Here is a 24,382-nt window from a genome sequence, read left to right on the forward strand (position 1 = left end):
GCACAGAAAAACAAAGCAAAAAACAGTCATGTTGATTGTGTTTGTTGACTGCCGTGAGGGATTGTGCACTACGAATTTGTACCCAAAGGTCAGACTAAATTCAGCTTTCTTTGTGGAGGTTCTGAAGCTTCTGAGAGAACATGTGCACTGCGTGCAACCAAATTTTGAGAGACTGGCAACACATTTTGCATGCCCATAATGCCCCTGTGCGCTCTGCATTGATAGTATGCGAGTTTTTGGCATGCAATTCTATCCTTATACTGAATAAACCTCCCTACATGGCAGATTTCACCCCTTGCAGCTTTCGTTCCTCAAATGTGAACTGGTGCTCAAAAGGAAAGGAAACATTGATGCAGAAGTGCTCAACAGACGACGGCTTCAAAGGGAGCTTTCAGCAGTGGAAGGAGGAAACCAGCATATTTTGTCTATTGAGGAGTATTTCGAAGGTGGCCACATTGATGTATCTGAAGTTTGTGAAATTAATTTGTTTAAACATACTGCCCAATCTTCTCGGGCAGACCTTGTGTACGCATACATTATATGTATTAGGCCCATATCGTTCTGGAATCTTGGTATTCAATTCAATGAAAATGTTTAAACTTTCACATACACCTACTAACAAAATACAGCTAAACCTCGATATAAGGAAGCGGGTAAAATTGGCAATTTGCTTCTATTAAAAGTCAACCTTTTATGCAACTAAGAAAACTCACTGATGGATTTTTTTCGCTTCGAAGGGGCCCAAAATTTTCCAAAAGCAAGAATGGTTTCCAGAAGAATGCACTGATACGGACAGAAAGGCATGATGACACACACTGGACTAGCAACTGAACATGAAAAGGACGTGTGTCGTCATCTCTCTCTGTCTGTGCATTCTGCTGGAAACTACTTGTGCTATGTGTAATCAACAAGCTCAGGCAAAAACTGCTCGGAAAAAGCAAATTTGAATGAGAAATCAATTTCACTTTGCTGAATTTGAGAGTCGGTGATGAGCTTTCATGCATGTCAACGATATCTGCACATTGGCAGTACAGAAGCGAAGCCAGCCATGCTTTCACGTCCGCTCCGCCACCGCGGCTGATAGCGTCTCCTGCAGTGGGGCAACACTATCATGAAGAGCACCGGCAGTGGGGAGCGAATACTATGTCTGCCTCTCACTTCAGTGCGTCTTTTAAACTCAAGATAACACAAACTCCAGTAATAAGTGTGCGGGAGGACAATGCACATGATGCCACGCCATCTGGGCATGCCCTCTCTTTGCACACACAGGCTGTGAATGTGCGCCCACAGTCATGTGCGGCCATGGTTGCACCAGAAAAGGGGATGCACCCCCAACCTGCCCCCTCGCGCACACGTAATCGTGTTGCTGCGAGCTCGCTCTGCTCTCCCCTTTCTCCTTGCTCGCACAGGAAGACTGCGCTCATCAAGCCATTCTCGTTCTTGGCTCACCTTTACACACTTGCACTGACACCCAAAGCATACAGCGTATGGAGCGCAATAGTAATCTTATCGCGCTTGGACTTCACAAGAACATGACTCTGCTCTGCTTTGGCATGGTTCGCCAGGTTTTAAAGGTGCGCTCACAAGCGGCCGCTTGTAATTCAACCATTTGACTATCTACGTCAGTGGAGGTTGCTACTTATTGTCTCAGTATTCCTTTGCGGCGGCAGTGACATTTCGTTATATTCAAATCATGTATAGACACACTTTATTATACTGAGGTTCTAAATACATGTTCTATAGACAAGAACTTATAAAAAGTTGAATAATTCATTATATCGAGAATTTCGTTATATTAAAGTCATCATTCCCATGTTTAACTGTAATAATGAAAGAGTATGCACAACGTTGTCAACATGTGATAAACAAAATTGAAATACACTGAACATGAGAATAATAGGAGCACAACACAAATGTGATGCAAGCCAGTGCAGAGCAGCACATGCCACAACGTCCGCTCAATAATTTCACAACTGCTTAATAGCACATCAGCTGGAAGTTTCAAGTGAAAATGCACAAGAAAGCAAATCTGGGCAATCGCGCACATTGACATTTGTGTTGAGTGAACACAACTGCAAAATTTCATTGAGCATGCGTCTGAATGCCAAGAGTTTGCTACAGCATAAGAGTGTGTCAGTACGCTTTCATCAGCATGAACATACATATTATTTCAAGTGCGATTAGCACATTTGAAATTATGTTTGACACATCTTGTGTTATTGTAGCTAAAGAGGAAGCACAGGTAATACATATTCAACCTATGTTGTTATCCAAGTACCATGGGTTTAAGTAAGGTGTAGCTTTAGGCGAGCAGATCCTGCATTGCAACGACCAGCACGCAACACAAAGGACACCGGGAGGAACACATCAGTCATCTTTTTTCATCCCGTGTCTGTTGTCACGCGCTGGTCGTCACAGTATTGTGTTAAATCATACCTGCACGGACAAAACTAACCCTAGCTGCAAGAAATTTTAAAAAAAGCGAAAGAAAGAAAATTGTGCATTATTCCACTGCTGTGAAGTGGATTACTAACGAAGCTGTTTAGCACATGACATCAAGGTGACACATAATTTAGATCAAAGCTATGAGGAAATTTTATTTCTCTAGAGCAGTGATGGCAGTCAACCCGAAGAAAGGCACCTGCACACGCACTTTTATTTTGATCGGCGGGACATGAACATGCACGTATTTCCTCATCACCGGCACATACACACATTTATTCTAAACCGGCAGCACATAAATGCGCGCACAAGTTCTCTTGATCGCTGTGCCTTGGTCAGTGGTCTTAATAGGACCGTGTTCATATAATTCGCTTCATTCTATGCAAAAGTTTATACGTCTTATCACTTGGATATGCATTTAGTGTCCTGATCAGTGGCCATCGTGACGACAGGCACACACGCACATTCTCATATCACCTCTGTTATTAAATGCATAACCATTTCTATGCCCACTGAACTGAATGAGAAGTCTGTCATGTGAGAGAATGAATGGCTCATAACCCCTTAAGCAATGGCTCATACCCCCATAAGCAAGAGAGAGAGAGAGAGAAACGTTTATTAGACGAAACAGTGTCCCGAGCGAGGCCGGGTATCACCAGCAAAATTATTTACCAGAGAGTCTACTGACTTTGAATATGGTGCCTATTGATAAGTAATCTACTGAAAATGGATATCCAAGTGATGAGATGTATAAGCTTTTGCATAGAATGAAGCGACTTGAAGGGAGCTGAATTTTTACACATGCAGACTTGATGACAGACACAATAAATCCATGGAACCCTAGCCATGGACAGCTTCGCTGTAAAAGGTGTGTTTGAAAACAAATAAGCTTACAGGCAAGGTCACATATTCTTTCTAAATCATGCTATGCACATGGAAAAAAAAATGTCCTAATGACTACCAAGGTAACATATTCTTCCTAAACCAAGCAAGAATAGAGGGAGCACATGGCAAAAAAGCATATAATAGCTTGTGTAGGAGCAAAGAGAGAATCAAACCATATGCAATGATAATCAACTGGTCTTTAATTAGCTTAGTGCTACCACTTGTGATAAGTTTAAACCATGAAAAATGTGGCACGAAATAAACCAGCTGCACAAGCTTGAAAATTGACAGTAGACCAGCTGAATTGGTCAGTTATGTTAACCAGGAAATGCATTGAAGACACCAGAGCCCTTAGCCACGAATACTATGATGATAAATACAAGAAGCCCTTCATCACATGAAATCCACCAGTGGATGGAGGTTTGCTGGCAGCTCTACCAACACGTTAGAAAAATGAATATGTGAATGCACAAACACTGGTATTTTGCTACAGCTACTAAATAAAACTATTAAGCAGCTGTTAGAATGAGCAAGGACTCTGGAGATTGTAAATGAGGTTCCATTTCATGTATTTTAAATATGTACTGCATAGAGCTCTATCAGCATGATATTTGATTATAAACCAGTACGAGTGGTACACTGCTGGAACTTTAATTGCGCCTGCTTGCATTCCATTCAGTGCATTACATTCACATTATAAGGCATGTTCAGACTTCAACATGCTGATAAGAAAACAAAAATGGGCATTAACGCTCAGCCAAGTCAAAACATGTAAACACAAGTTAATGAAAACAATTTATGTAACATCGTTAATTAAAACTGCAACCATAATAAACAAGCCCCAAATCAATGTCATGATGGCATTGTATTAAGGTAAGGCAAGGTGATCCCACAAAAGCTTTCAGAACAGGAAATGATGGCACTGTTAAATGCAATGAAACAATGTTGCAAGAAAATGTGCAGAAAAAAACAGCCAGCCATAAAAACAATGATGCACTAACATCCATTAAATGCAAGTAAAATACAGAAATTCAGAATGTCCAAGAAAGACATTAGAAATATGTACTTGTCCAATCGTAAATAAAAATTGAAATGCTTTTAGTATAGGAATTGAAGCCAGAAGCTTCCCCCATAATATAGAGATGCTCAATCATACTGATTGTCTTCAAATTGCACAGTCACCTCCAAATTGCAAATTACAGAAGCTACACATTACATTTTGTTGCAATATGAAGGTGCTGCATATGGAATTGCAATTCATCATACACACAAGCAAGGCAACATTCCAACACAAATTAACACTGCTCAAACATATAACCATCTGATGAGCATCTTCTTGATAGTGACAAGGAACACTAAATGGTAACAAGGAATCCTGTTATCTTTTCTTCTCATGGCTGTAGTTTTTGCTCGTAGTCTTTGCATCCTTAAATTTAGAATTCTACAACTTGCTTCTTGGGGACTTTTGTGTTTCATGGGTTACATCTCTTTGTTGTACGGACATCTTGTGATCACATAGCCCCAAGATGCACGAGTTTCATTTTTGTTTGCAGAAAACAAAGAAACCTCCCATGAAGATGCTTTCTTTCACTTTGCAGTGCGGAGGACATTTAGTGACAATCTGTAGCTCTTATATCACCAGCGTGTGCATTGGAATGTCCAAGAATAATCTCGGAGAGCATATGAGTGGATAGGTTTAGTTCGATTTGTCGCCGATAGCCCTGCCAATGCGGTGATTGACTGAGTGTATTAAATGTGCTAAAGCAACACTGGGACTAAGAGAGATGCTACAGTGGAGGGCGCTTAAGTTTTCAGCATGCATCTGAATCCAAGTGCACCAGCGTGTCCCCATTCCGTTGCATCAAAATGTGGCCACCACAGTCGGGAATCAAAGCTGCAACCTCATGCGCAGCAGCAAAACACTAAAGCCACAGATCCACCACAGTGGGTCTGCTAATAAACTAAGGAATGCCATCCTCCGTGAAGAACGCTTGGGATTTTTCTAGTGCTTTCCAAATGTCTTGCCACTGCTTGGAGGAATTGAGAAAAACTAGGCCAGAACTTGGAACACTAACTTCCCAAGTATGCGACAGCATATTTAGAATGTGACGACTGCAACGTCTCCCATATACATGTGCACAATAGGAGGACTCACGCTCTCTTATTTATCAAAGTGATATTTCTGTACCTTGCATCTCTTAGACTTGTGATTTCATGTGCAGTGTGACCTGCTCGTGTACGTTCAATACACCTCGAGTTTTCTGTCAGGTACTTCCAAACTGAGTGAAGTCCACCCATAATGCTATAAGGAAAGGTGTGTACAATGGTGGAATTGAACTTGTCTCCCAGCACAGCAGGCCATGATCGCACACACGCTTCTGTCGTGCCAAGGTGGCTTTTTCAAATGTCCAGCATGTGCGTTATGCGCCAGTTTTTAACATTCCTTCTTCGTGAAAGCTAGTGCTTTGAGATGCTTTGTTAGGCGGCACTGTCCTCAGGATCAGCCCACATTTCTCGTCAGGAATGCAATACCTCCAAAGTGTGATCATTTATGGAACTCGCAATTATCCCACCTCTGTAAAAGGCTGCGCGCAATCTCCTGTGTATTGTATAATATGTGATGTCTTATGCCAATCTCCATTCGAAAAATTATTGTCTGTGCTTTAGTCTACAGTGTGCTACGTTATGGCTTGACTGTGTATGCCTATTGTACTCTTTGGTGAAGCTCAAGAATTCATTCAATTTTACATTCACTGCTGTCAACAGTGGCTTATGATTTGTGTCCAAAGCAAGATGCAGACGTCTTAAGGTTGTTGAATTTGCCAAACTTCACATCCCTGATTGTCGAAAGTGTTGTAATTAAACACTTCTGGAATAATGATTTTAAAAACACGATATGCGCCTGTCCGCTCCTTAAGACCGAAGGAACCCTACGTCATCCCCAAGACTGCGACAAAGTACGGAAGGAGAAAGCGACAATACTATGTTTCAGCCATATTTAATAAATTGCCAACGCCTGTGTTAGAAGCAAATACAAGACGTGGGGTTAAGAAACTACTTAGAATTTTCGATGTTTAATGTAACATTTTGTATAACTGTTCAACATTTTGCTCCGACCCGCTAACAGTTAACTCCGCTATTAACCCCGTGCACTTTTCTGTGACCCGACTGTCAGGCACTGCCAGTCAAGCCCTCCGAGGCTTTGGTAGGCCCGCTATATATACTTTGTTTTCTTTATGCACAATAAAGATTGTATTGTATTGTGGGAGAAGACTGCCTATTATGTTGAGGCATTAAAAATACACACATCATTTCACTAATACGAGCGTTGTTTTCTTCATTTGTCTACTTCAATTGAATTAGAGGCTTGCCGGCTGACCACGGTTGTTCGTATCAGGGCCATGGAAGTGCCAGTGTTGTTTCCTCTCTCGTGTGTGTGTGTGGCCTTGGCACAAAACTCATTATGTTGGATAACCAACTAGCCCTGAGGTTCACTATTCTAAAGCTATGGATATGCTGGCTTTGCAGCACCCATACAATGAAAGGCAAATGCACAAGTGCGCAGACTCTGGCAGAACTTGGATGGCTGAAGCGCAATATCTGAAAATGAAGCGAGAAGAAAAAGAAAGCAAGGCTGCATTAAATTCCAACTGCAATACTATATTATGAGTGAAAAAAATAAGAATTGACAGATTTAATGTTTTAGTTAGTAAAAACCACGTGAAGCCAACGAACAGTGAAGTCAGGGAAAGCATAAACAAAGTTAACAGCAATTTTAACGGACATGTAGAAATAATTACAAAAAATAAAACTGAAGTGGAAACACTTGGCGGCAGGAACTGAACCCAAAACCTCCACATCATCGAGTCTTTTACAAATATGGCTAGCGGGAACTCCAGTGCTGCAGTCATTTAGCAAGCATGGAAAAGTACATGGATTTATTATGCAAAAAAGAGGCGAGGCGTGCAGACAGGACACAAGAGTAAAGAAGTGGACAACACAAGGTTCCGAAGAGGGTGGTTGTTGATACGTGTTGTCCACTTTTTACTCTTGTGTCCTGTCTGCACGCCTCACCTCTTTTTTGCATAATGAATCCTTACCAACTAGCTCAACTTTGTCGTTCTGCATGGATTTACATTAATCTTTCAGATTGTGGCTTCAGACATTCTTGTGGAATTACTTAATATACTTTACTTTTTTTTAAATTTCTAAGCAACTAATTTATTTTAAATGCCCAAAGGAAATAAGTTTCTGCACACATGCATGATCCCTGCAAATTTTTACAAGTATAACACAATATCTTGTTGAAAATCATCAAGTTGCAAAGTCATAAAGCCGTTTAATTGCGCAAAACCAGGAGCAGGGCTTCTTCGCTGCCAGCCCCCAATCACTCTCTGCCAACTAAATGAAAGCGCCATAAAGAATTAGTAGCACGCAAAGGGCAAGCCAGTTCTAGTTACATAGTGGCTATCATTCCTCATTGGCTGACCAATTGACAGCTTTCACCTTGGTTTCACCGGACCCTGCTGGCCAGCAGGGTCCGGAATTTTTTTTCACTTTGTGGCCACTCCACTGCACGCAACACTGCCATGGTCGCAAAAGATGATCATTGTGATGTACTACACTTGATGTGTGTGTTTACTAAAATGTGTCAAAAATATCAGGGGTGGCTTAGGACATTTTATTCAACAAAACAAATTAATGCAGACAGGTTGCCTCTGCTACAATCTGTGTCTGACCCAAGTTTTGCAAAAACATTTGACACTTGGCTTGCTTAGTGCTCTAACAATGTTTTTCACTATTCTGTAAGGTAGGCAGCTTTTCCTGTCATGTAATTTTTTGCAATGGGTCACTGTCACAATGAATGCAGAAGTGCATTGATGACAGCAGTGCCATGATACGGCATGCAAAAGCAGTGTGCCTGCCAAAAGCACAAGCTCAGCTGTCAAACAAAGAGAAAGAGGCAAAAATGAACTCTGGAAGAACTTGCAGGCGGGAGGACGATTAACAAAGCAGAAAGCTCGCACCAACTACACGTTTTAATGACATTTCGGCAGATACCAGCATCACCTATCAAGAAAGAAAACAAGAGGTGGCACAGTTGATGTAACCTTGGGTCAACTGGGAGTTGGTTCCAGTGGTGTCCTAGAGGAGATGGACTGCTGGCATTGCAGCTCAACACTTAAAGGGGCGAGGACATGGTCGTCCATCTATTCTCAGTTTATCACTTCGTCCAAGTAGAGGGGCCAATATGGTTACACACACAGAAAGGAAACTGGGCCCTCACAGCATGTTTAACCCAAAATTTAACCCTGTGCAGCAATGACTTCACTGTTGCATTGCACCCCCAATTCATTTACTTGCACGGTAAAAAGAGCACAAATCATGGAATGCCAGCAGAAATCATTGTGAGTTGACTGCGGAAATGCGCATGCAAGAATGAAGCCACATGTATAATGTAGACACAAGAAAACTACTTTCTCACAGGAACTACAATTTGATTTATGAGGCATGCTGTAGTGGGAAGCTACGATTTATTTTTACCGCCTGGAATTTTTTATGTGTGCCCAATGCACATAAACTGCAAAAATGCTCGTGTAACATATGAGCATTTTTGTATTTCGTCACCAATAGAATGTTGCCACCACGGCTGGGATTGAATCCACAACCTTGAGCTCAGAAGCACAGTGCCATAGCCACTGGGCTACTGTGGCAAGTGGATATAATGTGGACACTGACCATGGAGAACACACTCTATTTTGCCACCCATCAGTGTTGCCAGTCTGCCAGTTCCAGTGTGATACATTATACATTTCAAATACAAATTTTCCACAGCAGCAACTGTGCTTAAATTTTGTCAGCTTACTCTGGGATGTGCACACTTTAACAAGCAATGCATAATTCAAGCTCAAAAATTTGTTGTCATGGCCCCTTTAAGGCATTGAGGTGAGCCAGCTCCAACAAACCCTCCTGGACTGTTTCTTTGCATTCTGCAGCTCTGTGTCATGGACTCCAGCATCGAAGCTACTTCCGCAGTCAGTGGCGCCATCTTGTGCTATGGATGCAACCTCCTGGCCTGTATTTGAAGAATCAACAGGTCCCATCCCATGCTACGACCGCTATCTTTGCTAAACAACCTGAATGTGCCAACTGTCAAATGCTAGCACCTCTCTGAACTGTAGCACCTGAGCTAACAAGAATTGCATCAGCAAATCCCTTGCATTCTGAGTTATCTATTTTTATAGTTAAAAGGGGTGTGTGAACATTCAATGCTTTCAAATAACAAATTAAATATTGTCCTATTCATTTCAGGCCTCAAAACGAACAGTGACTAGTCGATTTGGTCCTTGAGTAGAATGGCAACTATTAAAGGATAAGGATATTTTTTAAAATTGTTTAATCTGCAACCTGAAGTCTAGCAGTGCAACACCATTGCCAATGGGCTACTGTGGCATGTAACCGTCATGCAGTGTATGAAATTGGTATTTGCATTTCGAAAGCAAAGGTTCAGCACAGGTCTGTGTGAGCATATCAGCTTTATATCAGATTAATGCAATACCTATAACCTAACCCAAACCCTAAATTGTAGGGCTTAACATCCACAAACTTACACATCAGCTAATTAATTGAGGGCTCTAGATTATCTTGACCACCTGCAGTTCTTTAATGTGCACCCAAAGCGCAGTATACATGTACTTTCGCATTCCACCCTCTTCGGGATGCAGCCACTGCAGAATGTGCGAGTCATGTATTAGATTCCCCATTTGAAACAACCTGAAACCCTGTTCAACTAACGCAATATACCTATATGGCTTACACATAATGCCAATAAACAAATTCGAATTCATATTTGTACAACTGTTATCGTTACGGCACATGCTGAGCACATGATCAAAACAAGTTGCTTTGTAACAAGCAGTTGAAGCAAGGTGGTTTGAAACCAAGGCTTTTTGCCTCTTGCCAACTGCGAGAGCCTGGTACTGGCTCTAGTCGCGGATTCACATAGACCTACCCAGATCTGAACAAAAGCAGTGCACGAGCAAAGTTGCTTCTTATTACCAACCGTTAGCAGTTGGTATATGCCCACTCTTGAATTCACAACATTGCACCACGTAAGGATGGGCTACTAATCCTGACAGACCAGTCCGTTTCCACCTAATTATTTCGAATATGGCATGCACGCACATTCTAGCAAAGACCACTCGTTGAACAGGCGCTACGCAATCATTAAAGCACGTAATATTTTTTTGAAGTTGCCGCTCTTTAGACTTGGCGTTCAACAGGCGCTACGCAATCATTAGAGCACGCAATATCTTTTTGAAGTTACCGCTCTTTAGACCGAGTCAATTTCAGTGATATAGATATCACAGAAGCAGAAATCGGCGCGTAAGCAACAGAAAGCGCAAGGAGTGCTTGATGCTGCATATTACTGGAAAGGAAGCCCACGATGTGTCACATAGTCAATAGTTCTCTGTTTAAACGTGCATTAAATGCTCCAACAGCATGTCAGACCGTGCAGGCAGCGCTTCTAATAGTCGCACCCGCTTTTTGTCAGACACGTAAGGTCCCACGCAGTAGTTTACTTTTACTCTGATGAAAGCACTCGTGCGCACCACACAGGAAGCATTGTCCTTTCGTCGAGAGACTTCTCCGCTGAGTCAGAGCTTGGTCTCTGCTCTTACATTTTACAGACGATTCAGCATACGTGCTCCATCAGGGAAGCGCTGCTTCAGGTCACCCAGCACACAGCATTTCCTTGGTTTGCGGCGTTGCACATAACGATTGGTTTCACTACAGAAGTTGCACCGGTTGCACGATGCACCTCAGGACGTTGCACGGCAGAGTTCTGAACGAGACGTTCATTTGAGGCAGATTTGAGGGATCGCCAGTCGTTTGTGCGCAGGCGCGAGTAAGAGCGGGCGCAAGAGAGAAAATTTGGGGGCTTTTAGGGCACCTCGATGCCAGCGCCGCCACCGCCACCCGATTCAAAGGGTTGAGCCTCAATCATCCATCCATCTATCCATCCATTGCGCCTTCTAAAAAATCCTTAAATGATCGTGTCCCTAGGCACCTAGGGTCAGGTCACGTGAAGGATTTTTGTACGACCAATTTGGTACGACATTTAAAATTTAGACGCACGCCAGCGCACGCGGTGAGAAAGGTTATGCATCAGGTTCTTTGTATACCGCCCAAATAACGATGACGACAGTCGACCTGACGCTTTTGAAGTCGTGGCTCGAAGAGTTGACCATGGCCCAACTTTACTCCCTGGAGGATGCCGGCCTTCCTTGGCTACCGCCGCTGCAGAATAAGAGACGTCGTCGTGCTGTGAACGATATCATTCGTGCTTTGCAAGATGTGACGGACCGGAGCCAGCGTCTGCGCTGCGTTGCTTGGCTACACTGCTGGCTGCTACCGCGAAGAAGCAACCGGCCGTGGCATGTCATTCGCTTCGAGACAGCTTCGGTTCTTTCCAACTTTTGGAGGCTGCTGTCACGCACGGCGACGGTACTTCAAGTTCACGGCGGCGAGGTGACGCTAGCGTGGACTGTAGACGATGGCACCGTGTTCGCCTGTCTGCTCGTCCAGAACCTGGCGGATCTGTCTCTTGACCACGAGGCGTCGTACATGGTCCTGTGGCCCGGGCTGCCGATTATGGCGTTGTTTGCTCCGGATCAACGTGGAATACGCCGCTTGCTGCTGGCACTTGACAGGGCAATGGCAGGCGCACCGGTGCAGAAGCTGGACGTGCCGTGTGGAGACCTCGAGACGGTATTCCGCTCATGCTTCTCGCAGCTACCAGTGCAGGTATGGTGTCTGTAGTCGAAGGTAACACAGTAGAACGTACTTCAGCTTTATATAGGAGATCGTGGGTCTTGTACGTGGCGCGACCGCCAAGACTCACCTACGGTATGGGGGACGCCTTGAAACGCCACGGGAATGCCGCTGTAGTCTCGTAGCGCTGCATCGCATTCTACAGTGATGCTTTCTTTGCCAATTCCTTCAAATTTCCCACTACTGCTACTGCTGTCGCCGTCTTGCACGCCGCGTCGGGAGTTGTTTCGGAGCGTGCATGTACGTACGTGGCTGGAGCGCGGCACAAATGGAAGGCGACGCCAGGAACTCGTTTGGGCCTTTCTATCGCGTCGCATGTGCACGGTGCCCTCTGGAGCTCCCTTGGAGTTGCCACAATACCCTACAGAAACGGCGTCGCTTACCTTTCTTCCAACGTGCAACCGTCCGGGGGGAAGTAGATAGAATGGTAGAGAAGAGGCAGGAAGAGGAGGCAAAGAATGGGTTAAACCGACACAGCCACAAAACGATTGAATGGCAGCCTTGCCACTCTTCGCTTGTAGTTCCTATACATAAGGGGAAGGCAGGTGAGGGAAAATGCGGCATGAGAAGGCAAGGAAACGTTTCAACTAGACACGACAGCGGTTGTGGACGAACTGGATAAATTTAAGTTCAAAGTGCAGTACATTTCCGCTATTTCTGAAAAATAAGCGCCATGCAAATTTGTAAGCAGACAATTGATGCACCGCATGCTGACACAAAGCCGCATTAAGGCACCATAGCGTCTAGGCAATACTACGGAAGCAGATGCATCTCAAATCAATACTTCTGTGCCCGCGTGGTAGTATTGTGGCAACAGCATTCCTTGAGGTCGCAGTTTCGATACTGACCGCAGCAACCACATTTTGACGAGGGCACAATGCAAAGACACTCGTGTACTTAGATTTATATGCTCGTTAAAGAACTCAAGGGGTCAAAACTAATCCATAGACCATTACTATGGTGTGCCTCATATCTAGTCGTCATTTTGGCACATATAACTCCATAATACAATTAACACTTCTGCCACGATGTGATGTGCCGTGCGAGGCAATGACAATTCTAACCTTCTCGGAGGTGATAAACAATGGCACCCAACTCCTCAAGCAAACATGTCTCGCTGTGTGTTCTTCGTACTACACAAACAGGAGTGGTGCACTCAAGGTAACATTTACCATCAACTCGCCACTCTCGTATTGGACTAAATGCTGAAGAAATTCACCGTTAACATCATCCCTAATTACTGCCAGAGCAAACAGCACAAAGTTTCGCTCATGTTGATTCTTGCAGGGCGCGGGATCTGCATAATTTTTATAGTGGCGCTGCTTTGGAATTACAGAATCGAACCATTTGTGCCTTTCATGCCCAATGCAAACAAGTCAAAGTGGGACGTTGTGCTCAAGTCAGCTGGTAACTTTTAGTTTCCAGTACTAGTGGTACAAAGCAAGACTTCCCACTTAGGCTCTCTCCTGGGCCGGTGTAACATAAAAATATTCCAATATGTTTTTATTCCAAATCTGCCATCAGCTCTACCAGATCAATAAAAATGGCTCCAGTTGTGCCCATAGGGGCGTGTAGCGCCTGCCCACATGGGCTGGACCCCTACCATTCTGGCTTATCAGTGAGGGCTCAAGGTGGATTTGGAAATACAACAGATTGGAATAGCTTTACATTATGCTGACCTTGGTTTCATGACATAGGATGATATGAGACCAAGGATGGATGTCACCATGGCTTGATAGTGCGTCAATTGATACAAGACCAAAAGAAAAAAAGGAAATTGGTGGAGTGCTTCATTCATATCCACCACTTCATCCTTGTGTCTAATCACATCATAGCTGGTTACGATGTGTGAAGGTGACTGGCTGTTTGCCACCAGGAGGGGTGTTCTGAATTCTCTCCAGACTACCGATATTAGTTTTTGTGTACGATCCCAAACTATGCATGCATATTCAAGCTTAGTTCTAATTAGGAAGAGGTAGCATAACATTCTAATGTTAGAAGGGGCTTTCTTAAGTTGGGGTATCAAAAAGCATATTTTCTGAAGGCTGAAGCACAAGTGTTAGTAATGTAATCATTTCATGATAGGGTATTGTTAAGGGTCACTCCTTGGTATTTATGACTAGTGACTTATGAAGAGGTGATGAATGTAACTGATACATATAAAGCAGGGGTGATTTCTTTAGTTATTCACAGTACTACAGTTTTATCTTTATTTAGTGTCATTCCCCAGCACCTGTGCCATCAGAGAATATTATTTAAACTACAACATGAACTAGTATGGCCATGGATAGAAACAATATCTTTTTGCATCGACTCTCCAGCTGTGAGCACGGCGCCTGCGAGAAGGGCAAAATGGCATTCGGTTTAAAATTTCAGCTCTTTCTGCAGCGCATAGCGATGTAATACTTTGCAGACATGTTCGTTAGCGCGCATTGTATGCATGGTGCTTGACAGCTCAAAATGGCCAGAGCTGGTGAGGGGCCCTAAAAAAGGTAAGTTAGAATAAATAGGCACATTCGTGCACCGCCAAGCGACAGAAAAACACTACACATCAGACAAGGCATTAAGACGAACAAGCTGAAGTTGTGTTTGGTTAAATAATCATAGAATAAATAGAATTACTGATAAATTGTATTGCCTCATGGATATCCTGCCTGAAATTTTTTTCGAATCCTTCAAGCACAAGTGAAGTTAGTAGTTATTAGACCAATAAGCAGTTTTCTGTCTCCTTTCATTTGCACTGGTGCACTAGAAGCTACACAGGTGAGACGGCAAGGAAGCAACACACTGGTGGCGCCACCCATTGGTTGAGCACAAGTCAGCTCGTGGCGATACCCATGGCTGCAGTATCTACGCTGTTCTTTTCATATCGGAAGCCACATGTAGCAGACACAGCAATGCGCATCTGTCATGTTTAGATGGGCCCTGCAAAAATGAAAGATTTTTTTCCTTTTTGATGTCATGCACATATATTTTTAACTCAAATGAACACTAATTTTATTACTAGGATTGTTCTCACAATCACGAAATCAGCCAATGGCTGTTTGCCGAGTCCAGCAGCATGTGATGATGCTGCATGACAACATTGTGAGATTGTAAATTTCCTGCTGCGTGCAGTGCAGTAATATTTGGCTCGCATGTTAACAGGAGCATTCTTCATTAACAGATCGGCAATTTTTTCTTACTATCTCTAAAAAGCGTCTTGGGGCACCTTTATAGGGGCAGTGCACTGAAGTGAAAAAGCAATTCAGATGTTATGGTAAGTTACCCTTCCATAATACCAAAAAAAGCCACTCTTTCCATGAAAGAAGCTTGGTAGGCCTAAAAAGAAGCAGCAATAAACAGAAAAAGTGGCTATGCCGCCTTGAAATGCCTACACGAGCTAGCCCTGACGTCGGGGATGTTGAAAACGCTTGCTCCAGCTTATTGAACTTTTCGATGATAGAGCTTGGCTATATTTTCTTCCAAATGAGGGAAATGATTTATGAGTTTAAAAAACATTTGAGCCAAAATGGCTCAAACACGAAAAGGTACCTTAATGTCCATGATGTTGTACTGCCCTATTGGAACTGGGATTTTGGCATGAAATTCGAAAAAATTTAACATCTACCTTAAGTTCTTTTCTGCTGCTCAACCTCTTTCCCAAAATGAGTGAAAATTGTTCTGAAAGAATTCCTTATCACTCTAAGCTGATTTCTGTAGTGTCCTATAATGCAAACCTACCAACTCACTTGAATTTTTCATAATGTTTACCACTTCGGGCTCATTCGGTGATTTTATGTACATTCCATGAAGTTTTACAAAAAATAAGTTTTATTTGCAAATATGGTCTTAAGCTATGGCACGTCCTGAACCCTTGCGGGTGATGGACACGCGCTGCCAGGACCTTGACAGCATGGATTTTCATGACTCCGCTGCTCACAACCTCACGACACCAAAAGGACCTAGCAACCAGAACGCCGGGACATAGAGCCAAAGTCAAACAGATGGGGATTGACAGGTGGTCCTCACGCTTTGGCAGAGAAAAAAAACAATGCGAAAAAAAAGACCAGAGCACTGAAATATTTGGGGACCTTGAAGAATCAACAAGTTTCCGCTGGTCAAGCAACTGTAAAATCTAAACACAAACCAGCATACAGGCGGTTACCTCCCCCCCCCCCCTGCTGAAGAACAATTTCAAGATAGTGGTGCGACCGCATCAAGGGCTACCGATCAAGAACCTGGCTAGTCTACTACTGGCGAATGCCGTGATTGCTGCATGCAACGGGCAACTATCGAGTGAGCATTTTCTGCTCAGAATCAAGCCGGGCTCCAACATCTTTATCGTGTCCATGCCGCACCAGACAGTGGCGGTCTGTGTTAGACGTATTCAATGCTAAACATCAACGGCAGGCCTCACTCAGTCAATGCCTACATAGCGACAGGTGATGGGACAACCAAGGGTCATTCACGGCTTGGACCCGCATACGCACGCAAGGGGCTCAAATTCTCCAAGCGTGCATGTTCCGTAACACTAAAACGGCCATTATCACCTTTTTTGGAGGTATTACGCTGCGGTACGTCTACTACAATGGCGGAGCACTTGCTTGCTATCCCTACAAAATTACCACTCAGGTGTGCAAAGTGCGTCACCAAATGGGTCACCGATCGGACGTCTGTCCCCAGCCGGACACTCCAGTATGTGGTATATGTGGACAACGGGACCCTGTAGCCGGACATGAGTGTGCTCCCAAGTGTGCAGCCTGTGGGGAGAGTCACATGATAGGAGACCGAAGTTGTAAAAAACGACTCAAACCCCAAAGCAAAAGAAGGCCGTGGACTGGTGTTCAACGGACTACCCGGAAGGACAGCTCAATGAAGCCACCTCAACGCCTACTTTGGTTCAGTTCCGATGATGGAGAATCCGCATCGGATCCCTTGCCGGAGGTATCAGGGACTCGCCGTCGATCCAGGTCAAGATCGCAGACCCAAAAGAACCCCAATGCCAAAAACCCACCTCATTCCCAATCACCAAAGTCGCCTAAATCGGGAGCTCTCGGCACTGTGACCAACCAAGTGCCACAAGATAACGCAGTAAGCTGGGCACGAGTCGTTTCTCCTACTGCTCCTGTAAACGAAAATCCTGAATATCGGAAGATCATTAACAAAAACAAGCTTCTCCGTGAGAGCTTGGCAGAAATTAAGTGAGAGTTGGCCTCCCTCAAAGCTAGTCGCTGTACCGAACTGAACAAAACAGCACATACTAAAGCAGCAGGCACGCCTCTCGAGGTTATAACGACACCGAATTCCATGGAGGTCACACTCCACCAAGTTGTGCATCAATCACAAACTATGCAAAGTTTTCAGCAGCAAATGTACACAGAATTTCAAAGTCTAAAAACTTAAGGCGATGAATCCGTGGCCAGTCTAAATAGCGCGGTTCGTAAGTAAGCCAGCATTAGCCCCAGTGCTCAATCTAACCGCTGTCCGCAACCCATACCAACCTCGGACAGTGAAAGCACTATTCATGGTGAGTAGAACGCGAGCACATCACGAATATCTTGAAATTTGATAATGGAACTGCCGCACCTTCCACAAACGGGCAGCAGCTCTACAGAAATACATTAACACAGTGCCAGTCAAACCTGATGTTATTTCTTTGCAAGAGATTGGTAACAAGTCGGTTAGATTGACTGGCTACTACACGATATCCCACCCAGACTACCCTAAGGTTGCAATGATGGTGCTCAAGGACATAGCAACCAGTATAGATTATCTGGAGACTAGCAGCATCAACCACCAAATCATAACAATACTACCGCAGAAGTGTAGCAAGGCAAAAACCATAATCACGAACATGTATAGCCCTCCTAAAGAAAGGAGGGCCGATTTTGAGGCCCTCATTTGGTACGTCATGTGCCACTCCGGCACCCAGGATATACTACTGCTTCTTGGGGACTTCAATGCCCCTCACACCAACTGGGGTTACCAAACAGACACCCCCAAAGGCCGGGAGCTCAAGCGAGCGGCCGAAGCATATGATCTCCAACTCGTCATTCTCCCTCAAAACCTGACGAGATTGGGTAACAGTGTCAGTGCGGACACCTTTCCAGATCTCAAATTCACAAATAATGTTGACGAGGTATTCTGGACCAATCTAGGAGAGAATCTAGGCAGTGACCATTTCATCATCAGCGTGTCGATAGGCTCCCCGAAAATTCGGCGACCCTGTGGCCAGGTGGTAATCGTGAACTGGGTAAATTATCGCAATATCCCCATGCTGGAGATATCACCTGAGAACGTGGAAGAATGGGCAACGCACATACGAGACGCTCATAAAGCAACATCGAAGAAGCTAGCGCTCACAGCTAAAACGCCGGTAGTGGACAACCATCTGCTACATATGTGGGAAGCCAGAAGGGGGCTAACTAAACGATGGAAAAAACAGCGACATAACGCAAACTGTGCCACAGAATTGCTGAAGTATCCGAGCGGGCAAACGCTTACGCACAGCAGTTAGAGGCAGCGAGTTGGGCGAGTTGTTGTGACCCACTTCGCGAAACCTTACACACCTCCAAGACATGGGTAATACGTCGCAGCACAATGGAACCAGGAAAAACAAAAATTGTCAATAACCGCACCCTTCAAAAACTTGCCGGAGAATTTTCATGAACAGATCAGGCCCTCCTCACTAAGCTGAAAGAGAAGTACATGGGAGCAGTAATCACTCCCCCATGCACCTTGCCATACCAAGGGTAAGAAAACGCGGTACTAGACGCCCCGATAACTAAGGCAGAACTCTTCGCGGCAGTGCAAGCTACGAAGAGAAATACTGCTCCAGGACCAGATCAGCTCACAAATGCTATGATCCAGAACCTGAGCGACGAGCACCTAGAACAGCTTACTCGATATTTTAATGAACAGATATGGGAGAGGAGCATAGTTCCACAACAGTGGAAGGAGGCCAAAATCGTTCTTATTCCAAAAGCAGGAAAACCTCATGATCTACAAAATCTCGGACCGATATCACTAACCTCCTGTCTTGCCAAATTATTTCAGAAGGTGATCTACACACTTCTCGCGTCTTACATTGAAGACCGCAGCCTATTTCCCAAAAACATATTCGGCTTTTGTCAACATTTGTCGACACAAGATGTTTTCCTGCTACTTCGCAAAGAAGTTCTTTGCAACATCACGGTTGGCGCTGAACATCTTGTCCTAGCTCTTGATTTGAAAAGCGCATTCGACACGATTTCACAGGAACTTATCTGAGCTAAATGACATCATTTGTGGACAAAGAATCTATGACTACACCCGCCCTTTCCTGACCTCTCGCATCGCGACAATAGGCATCGGCACTACGCGCTCAGAGGTACACCGCAAGGGGTGATACTCTCCCCCCTTCTTTTCAATATCGGCATGAGATGCTTAGCCAAAACACTCGACGTCATACCCGAGCTGGGGTACGCGTTATATGCAGACGATATTACCCTATGGGCAACTAGTGGCTCGTTAGGACAAAAAGAACAAATCCTGTAAGAAGCAGCGACTGTTGAAACCTTCGCTCGCAGCAGCGGAATGAGCTGCACTCCCGATAAATCAGAATTTATCAGGATCCAAGGTCGAGGCCATCAAACTCGCGAGCCGGTCAACCTCTTTCTACAAGACAGCCAGATAAGGGAGGTCCAGAAAATGCGAGTCCTCGGACTGTGCCTGCAAAGCAACAAACGAGTAGACCACACTATTAAAACCCTTAGAAATACGGTGAAACAGATTTCCCGTATGATTCGTAGAGTAACTTATCACCGAAAAGGTTTCAAGGAAACGGACAATCCGGCTCGTTCAGGCTTTTGTGCTAAGTCGTCTCGCATATAGCCTCCCTTTCCAGGACGCCACGAAAATGGAACTAAAGGCCCTAGATGCGTTGATCAGAACGTCGTACAAGGTGGCTCTCGGCCTACCACAGGGAACCTCTACTGAACGCCTGCTGGCCCTCGGGATTCACAATAACTACGAAGAGCTACGGACAGCGACGCTCATATCTAAACGGGAGAGGCTTAGCTTAACCTCCTCTGGCAGAAAATTACTTTGCGTGTAGATTACCGTACTCATCCACAGTATGCAGGAGAAGAACTCGAATCTCTGCCCAAAGTCCTTCGTGAAAGGATCATAGTAGCCCCAATCCTTAAGAACATGAGTCCAAAATACCACCGGGGTCGTAGAAGGTTCGAACTTGAAAGTTAATGCAGCAATTCGGTGGAAACCCGAATACAGTCTACACAGATATCGCTCGACGTGGTGCTTACAAGTACGCCCTCGCAGTAGTAGGAGCGGCCGCAGATCAAGGGCTTGTGATTTGCGCCATGGCTAGAGTTGCATCTGTGAATACCGCAGAAGCTTCAGCCATCGCGCTAGCTATTAAATCTAAGGACGCTCTGGGACAATCATCGATAACTCTTAAGATTCCCAAGTCGCATGTAGACTCTTCCTCACCGGGAGGCTACCACACAGCACCACTCACCTATTAGGATCCAACCTAACGCAGAAACACATGATCATCTGGTGCCTGGGCCACGCAGGACTCGAGAGAGCAGACGGCGCAGCTCGTGTTTTTGTCCACCGAGCGGCCGATCGCTCTGATGAAAACCCCTTCTTACCATTCTTACCACGAGACATCCTTGAGCACCAACGGCGCGAGCGAAGAGTGTACAGTCCACCACACCTTGACCTATCCAGGCGGGGCTCTTATGATTGGCGCCGAATAAAGACGCACACATTTCCAAACCTTTATTCGAAACATGCCATTCACCCAACGCTGTACAGCGTTTGCTGTCCTTGGTGCGGAGGCTGGCCAACTCTCGCCCACATTACGTGGGATTGCCAGAACAGGCCACCCAAAATTAATACACCAAAAATAGCCGGCAAACGTTCCGGAGGGGAGCAGTGGGAGACGGCTCGCCAGTGAGGATCGGGAGATGCAACTAGCACTCCTTGACCAGGCACGGCGGACCGCTCAAGCCAGTGGGGCCCTGGACTAGGGGCCACTCACTCACTTTCTGCACTACTTTTTAATAAACATTTTGATATATATATATTCTTAAGCTATTAAAAGATGGGGAGGCACCATATTGCAAGAATGCATGCAACAAAGTTGTGATGCACAAACTAATATACAAGAGTATTTGCTTCTACCACGTTTATTCAGATAGGTTCCTGAAGCAGGCGAATTCAGCAGCAGTAAACGTGCTGAAAAAACTGACTAATAGTCAAAACAATGGTTAAAAGGGTAAACAAAAACCCGGGGCACTTCGCCGACCAAATAAAGATGTAAAAGAAAAGAAGACGTTTCGGCTCCCACACGAGAGCCTTGTTCACAGGTAAAATTTAAAAAAAAAAATTTTTTTTTTTTTATTTTACCTGTGAACAAGGCTCTCGTGTGGGAGCCGAAACGTCTTCTTTTCTCTTAAATCTTTATTTGGTCGGCGAAGTGCCCCAGGTTTTTGTTTACCCTTTTAAGCATGTTTCATCCCGACCAGACGGGCTTCCGTCAAACACTGAAAGTCAAAACAATGTTGACAGTACCTGGTATTCCAAGTTTGCTTACTTCTATGCTGCAGCTATACAGGTACACCATCGTTATTAAAGTTTTTACTTATCCAACAATGTGTGTGCTTGACATAAACATTTAAAATATGCATGTTGTACTCCCCCAACATAAGATTTCATGTCTGTGCGATGCTCATGAAGTATAAATTTCACAGGTTAGCAGGTATGCTGTAATGTATCCTTGTCAGTTGAATGTGTTGCTTGCCTACATGACTCCTCAGCGTTAATTTCTACATTCTCATGCAGGTTGAGCCTGGTACCCTCAATGTTCCAAAAGTGACAAAAGATCTGCGTGACCCACCAGCAGGCAACAAGGATTCAGAAGAGCGTCTTAACATGTGGAGTGCCGCTCTAGCCGAACTTGGGCCTTCTTTACGACCTGTGGACAGCTCGTACACTCTCACTGATGGGAAGGGGACATGGGTGCGCTTTGAAGGCCCTCAATTGCTAGACAAGCTACGTGATCTCTACGTACGTGGTTTCGATGCAATTATCAGCAAACACATGCTGCCGGCTTTTCTGGGAAGTGACCATCACATTGTATGAAGTGCCAATGGTACGGATTCCGATTGGATCTGCTTTGTATATATTTCCATTTGTTATGTTCTTCATACAGTGCTGTTTCCTCGTTTGGTGGTTGCTCCTCTGGTTTGCACTGCATAGCTTCTCATTGCAAATAAATGTCATCACTTGTTATCAATGTTATCATGCAAAGCACTAGGCATAATGATGGCCAGTTGTCTACCGCATAATTATTTTATTTTGTGTTATGACGTATAGAAAAATTATGCAGAGACTGTATGGGCCTTTTAGCTGTATTTACATTTTAAGTTGATCTCCTTTATTCGTGCTAGTAATTGCTAGCACTTGCTATTATTTCATTATCGGTGTGCTGATCTTAGAACTACTGCTGAGGCAGTTTTTACTACTGTATTTGTCAATAAGTTGTGCATTTTCCTGATGTTATTGTACCACACAGTACAAGGTGGATGTGTGAAATTTGAGCATAAGACAAGCCAGCCGGATATGTTATGTTCCATTTTTACGTTTTAATAATTGTGACATATCTGTAATGGCAGCAAGAATCTGCAGGTTTTAAGGGGGGACGCAGCTTTCGCATCGCGATAAATAGCTGAGAAATCGATTTCTTGAAAATCACATTTTTAGTTTCTTTAACTCTTTTTCTATCTTATTTCCAAATGTCATTGCTGTAAACCATGTAGAAGTGCTCTAAAGAATTTGTTTTATCAGCCATGGTGGCGAAAAATCTCACGCAAGTCAAAAAAGCTATCTCCTCCTCGTGTTATTAAAGAATGAACATGCTGCCTGATTCCATTGTAAATATTCACTCCCTCGATGCCTTTCTAGAATGTCTGAAATCTTACCTGGATCGTAGTACACCAATGTAATAGTTGTACCTCAGCACTTGCATGCGTTTTCTTATCTACTGTTTGATTTTTCCTTTGTCTTTTGTGTCGATATCGTAGTTGTGAAATGTACCTTGTTTCGAATGTGAATTTATTGGATTTCCCACTCCTGTAATAACCTGAGAAAGGCTGACAGTATCAATAAATGAATGAATAAATGAATGAATGAAAGAACAGCATTTTTCAAGCCATAACATCTCCGGAACGGCGCCTCTGAACGCCGCCATTTTGGTCTTGTTGGAAAGTGCATTTATCCGTATTCAAATTTGCCACTTCAGCTATCTCCTCCTTACAGATACAAGCACACAAAAAGCAAATGATTAAAGGTTGTGCCAGAGTTTGCAATTAGCCGCGCCTGCCATGTGACTCCAGTACGGTTCGCCATTGGTCCAGTGCTCGCGTCTGCTCGGCTCCTTGCACCTCGTGTCATTGCTTGTGCGAACATGCCAGATTCGACGTGTGAAAACAGGCGCTAAGCAGACATCGCAGTAGCGGGGCCGATCTCTACGTTTTTGGGGGTCTCAGACCCGCGGCGGAGCATTCTGAGCATCGGCAACGCAGATATAGTGACCGAGATTCGCGTCCGGAATCCTCGGACCCGCAGCTAAGCATATTGCGCATAGCAGTCTCTGAGTCGGCGATCAAGCACATCGCGCACGGACATCTCGGACCCTTGCCTAAGCATATTGTGCATCGGCGCCTTCGACTGCGCGACTAAGTACATCGAGCGTCGACTCCTGGGCCTGTATTCTGAAACATTCACCTTCCGTGAAACTATCGCCTTGGCCACGCCTCCGCCAACTACGCGCGCTGATTGGCAGTTTTAGCAAAACCGGAAAATTAACAGCGCCATCTAGTAGTTCTGGCCTGCGTCATTTTAGCATCATGGTGTCTATGGGTGCTCTTGACATTTATTGAATAAACGAACATGTCTTTTGGCGTTCAGTTGGTGGTGGAGGGTAGTAGAGATAAGATAGGATGTAGTCTGTAGTAACCTTTTTGGTGGAGTCTTACACACATTCTTTCGCGTCACTATTTGTTGATTCATTTAAAATAAAACCTTTCACACTTCCTTATTCAGTTTATTTTACTTAATGCGGCTGTAACCAGCCGTAGTCAGTGTGCAGAACCTGAAGAGCAATAACCTTATTATAGTTTTCCACTTTGAAAAAAAAAAATGACTACAGGAATCTGTTTTATCCTCCTCG

At 44.3% G+C, this 24,382-nt stretch overlaps 2 protein-coding genes across 8 annotated transcripts in view; one reads left to right on the plus strand and one right to left on the minus strand.

Annotated features, from left to right (window-relative positions):
• LOC135908302 (protein krueppel-like) overlaps positions 1 to 12,407 on the minus strand; it is a 26,442-nt gene extending 14,035 nt beyond the window's left edge. For 2 of the 7 annotated variants that reach the window (XM_070541270.1, XM_065440055.1), the window contains exon 1: positions 10,941 to 11,193. In XM_070541270.1, the coding sequence (XP_070397371.1) occupies positions 10,941 to 10,954 (14 nt within the window). In that variant the 5' untranslated portion in view covers positions 10,955 to 11,193. Of the gene's footprint in view, positions 1 to 2,579; positions 6,928 to 10,757; positions 12,145 to 12,232 lie in introns of those variants that run through there. The other 5 variants (XR_010566278.1, XR_010566276.1, XR_010566279.2 and 2 more) reach the window with 5 other exon arrangements.
• LOC135908301 (uncharacterized) lies at positions 11,527 to 23,336 on the plus strand. The gene is made up of 2 exons (XM_065440054.1): positions 11,527 to 12,135; positions 21,994 to 23,336. The coding sequence occupies exons 1-2, from the start codon at positions 11,527 to 11,529 to the stop codon at positions 22,291 to 22,293; spliced, it is 909 nt and encodes a 302-aa protein (XP_065296126.1). The 3' UTR covers positions 22,294 to 23,336.
• Positions 23,337 to 24,382: the final 1,046 nt, after the last annotated feature.

Source organism: Dermacentor albipictus, chromosome 6 (assembly GCF_038994185.2).
Source record: "Dermacentor albipictus isolate Rhodes 1998 colony chromosome 6, USDA_Dalb.pri_finalv2, whole genome shotgun sequence".
NCBI classification, from domain to species: Eukaryota; Metazoa; Arthropoda; class Arachnida; order Ixodida; family Ixodidae; genus Dermacentor; species Dermacentor albipictus.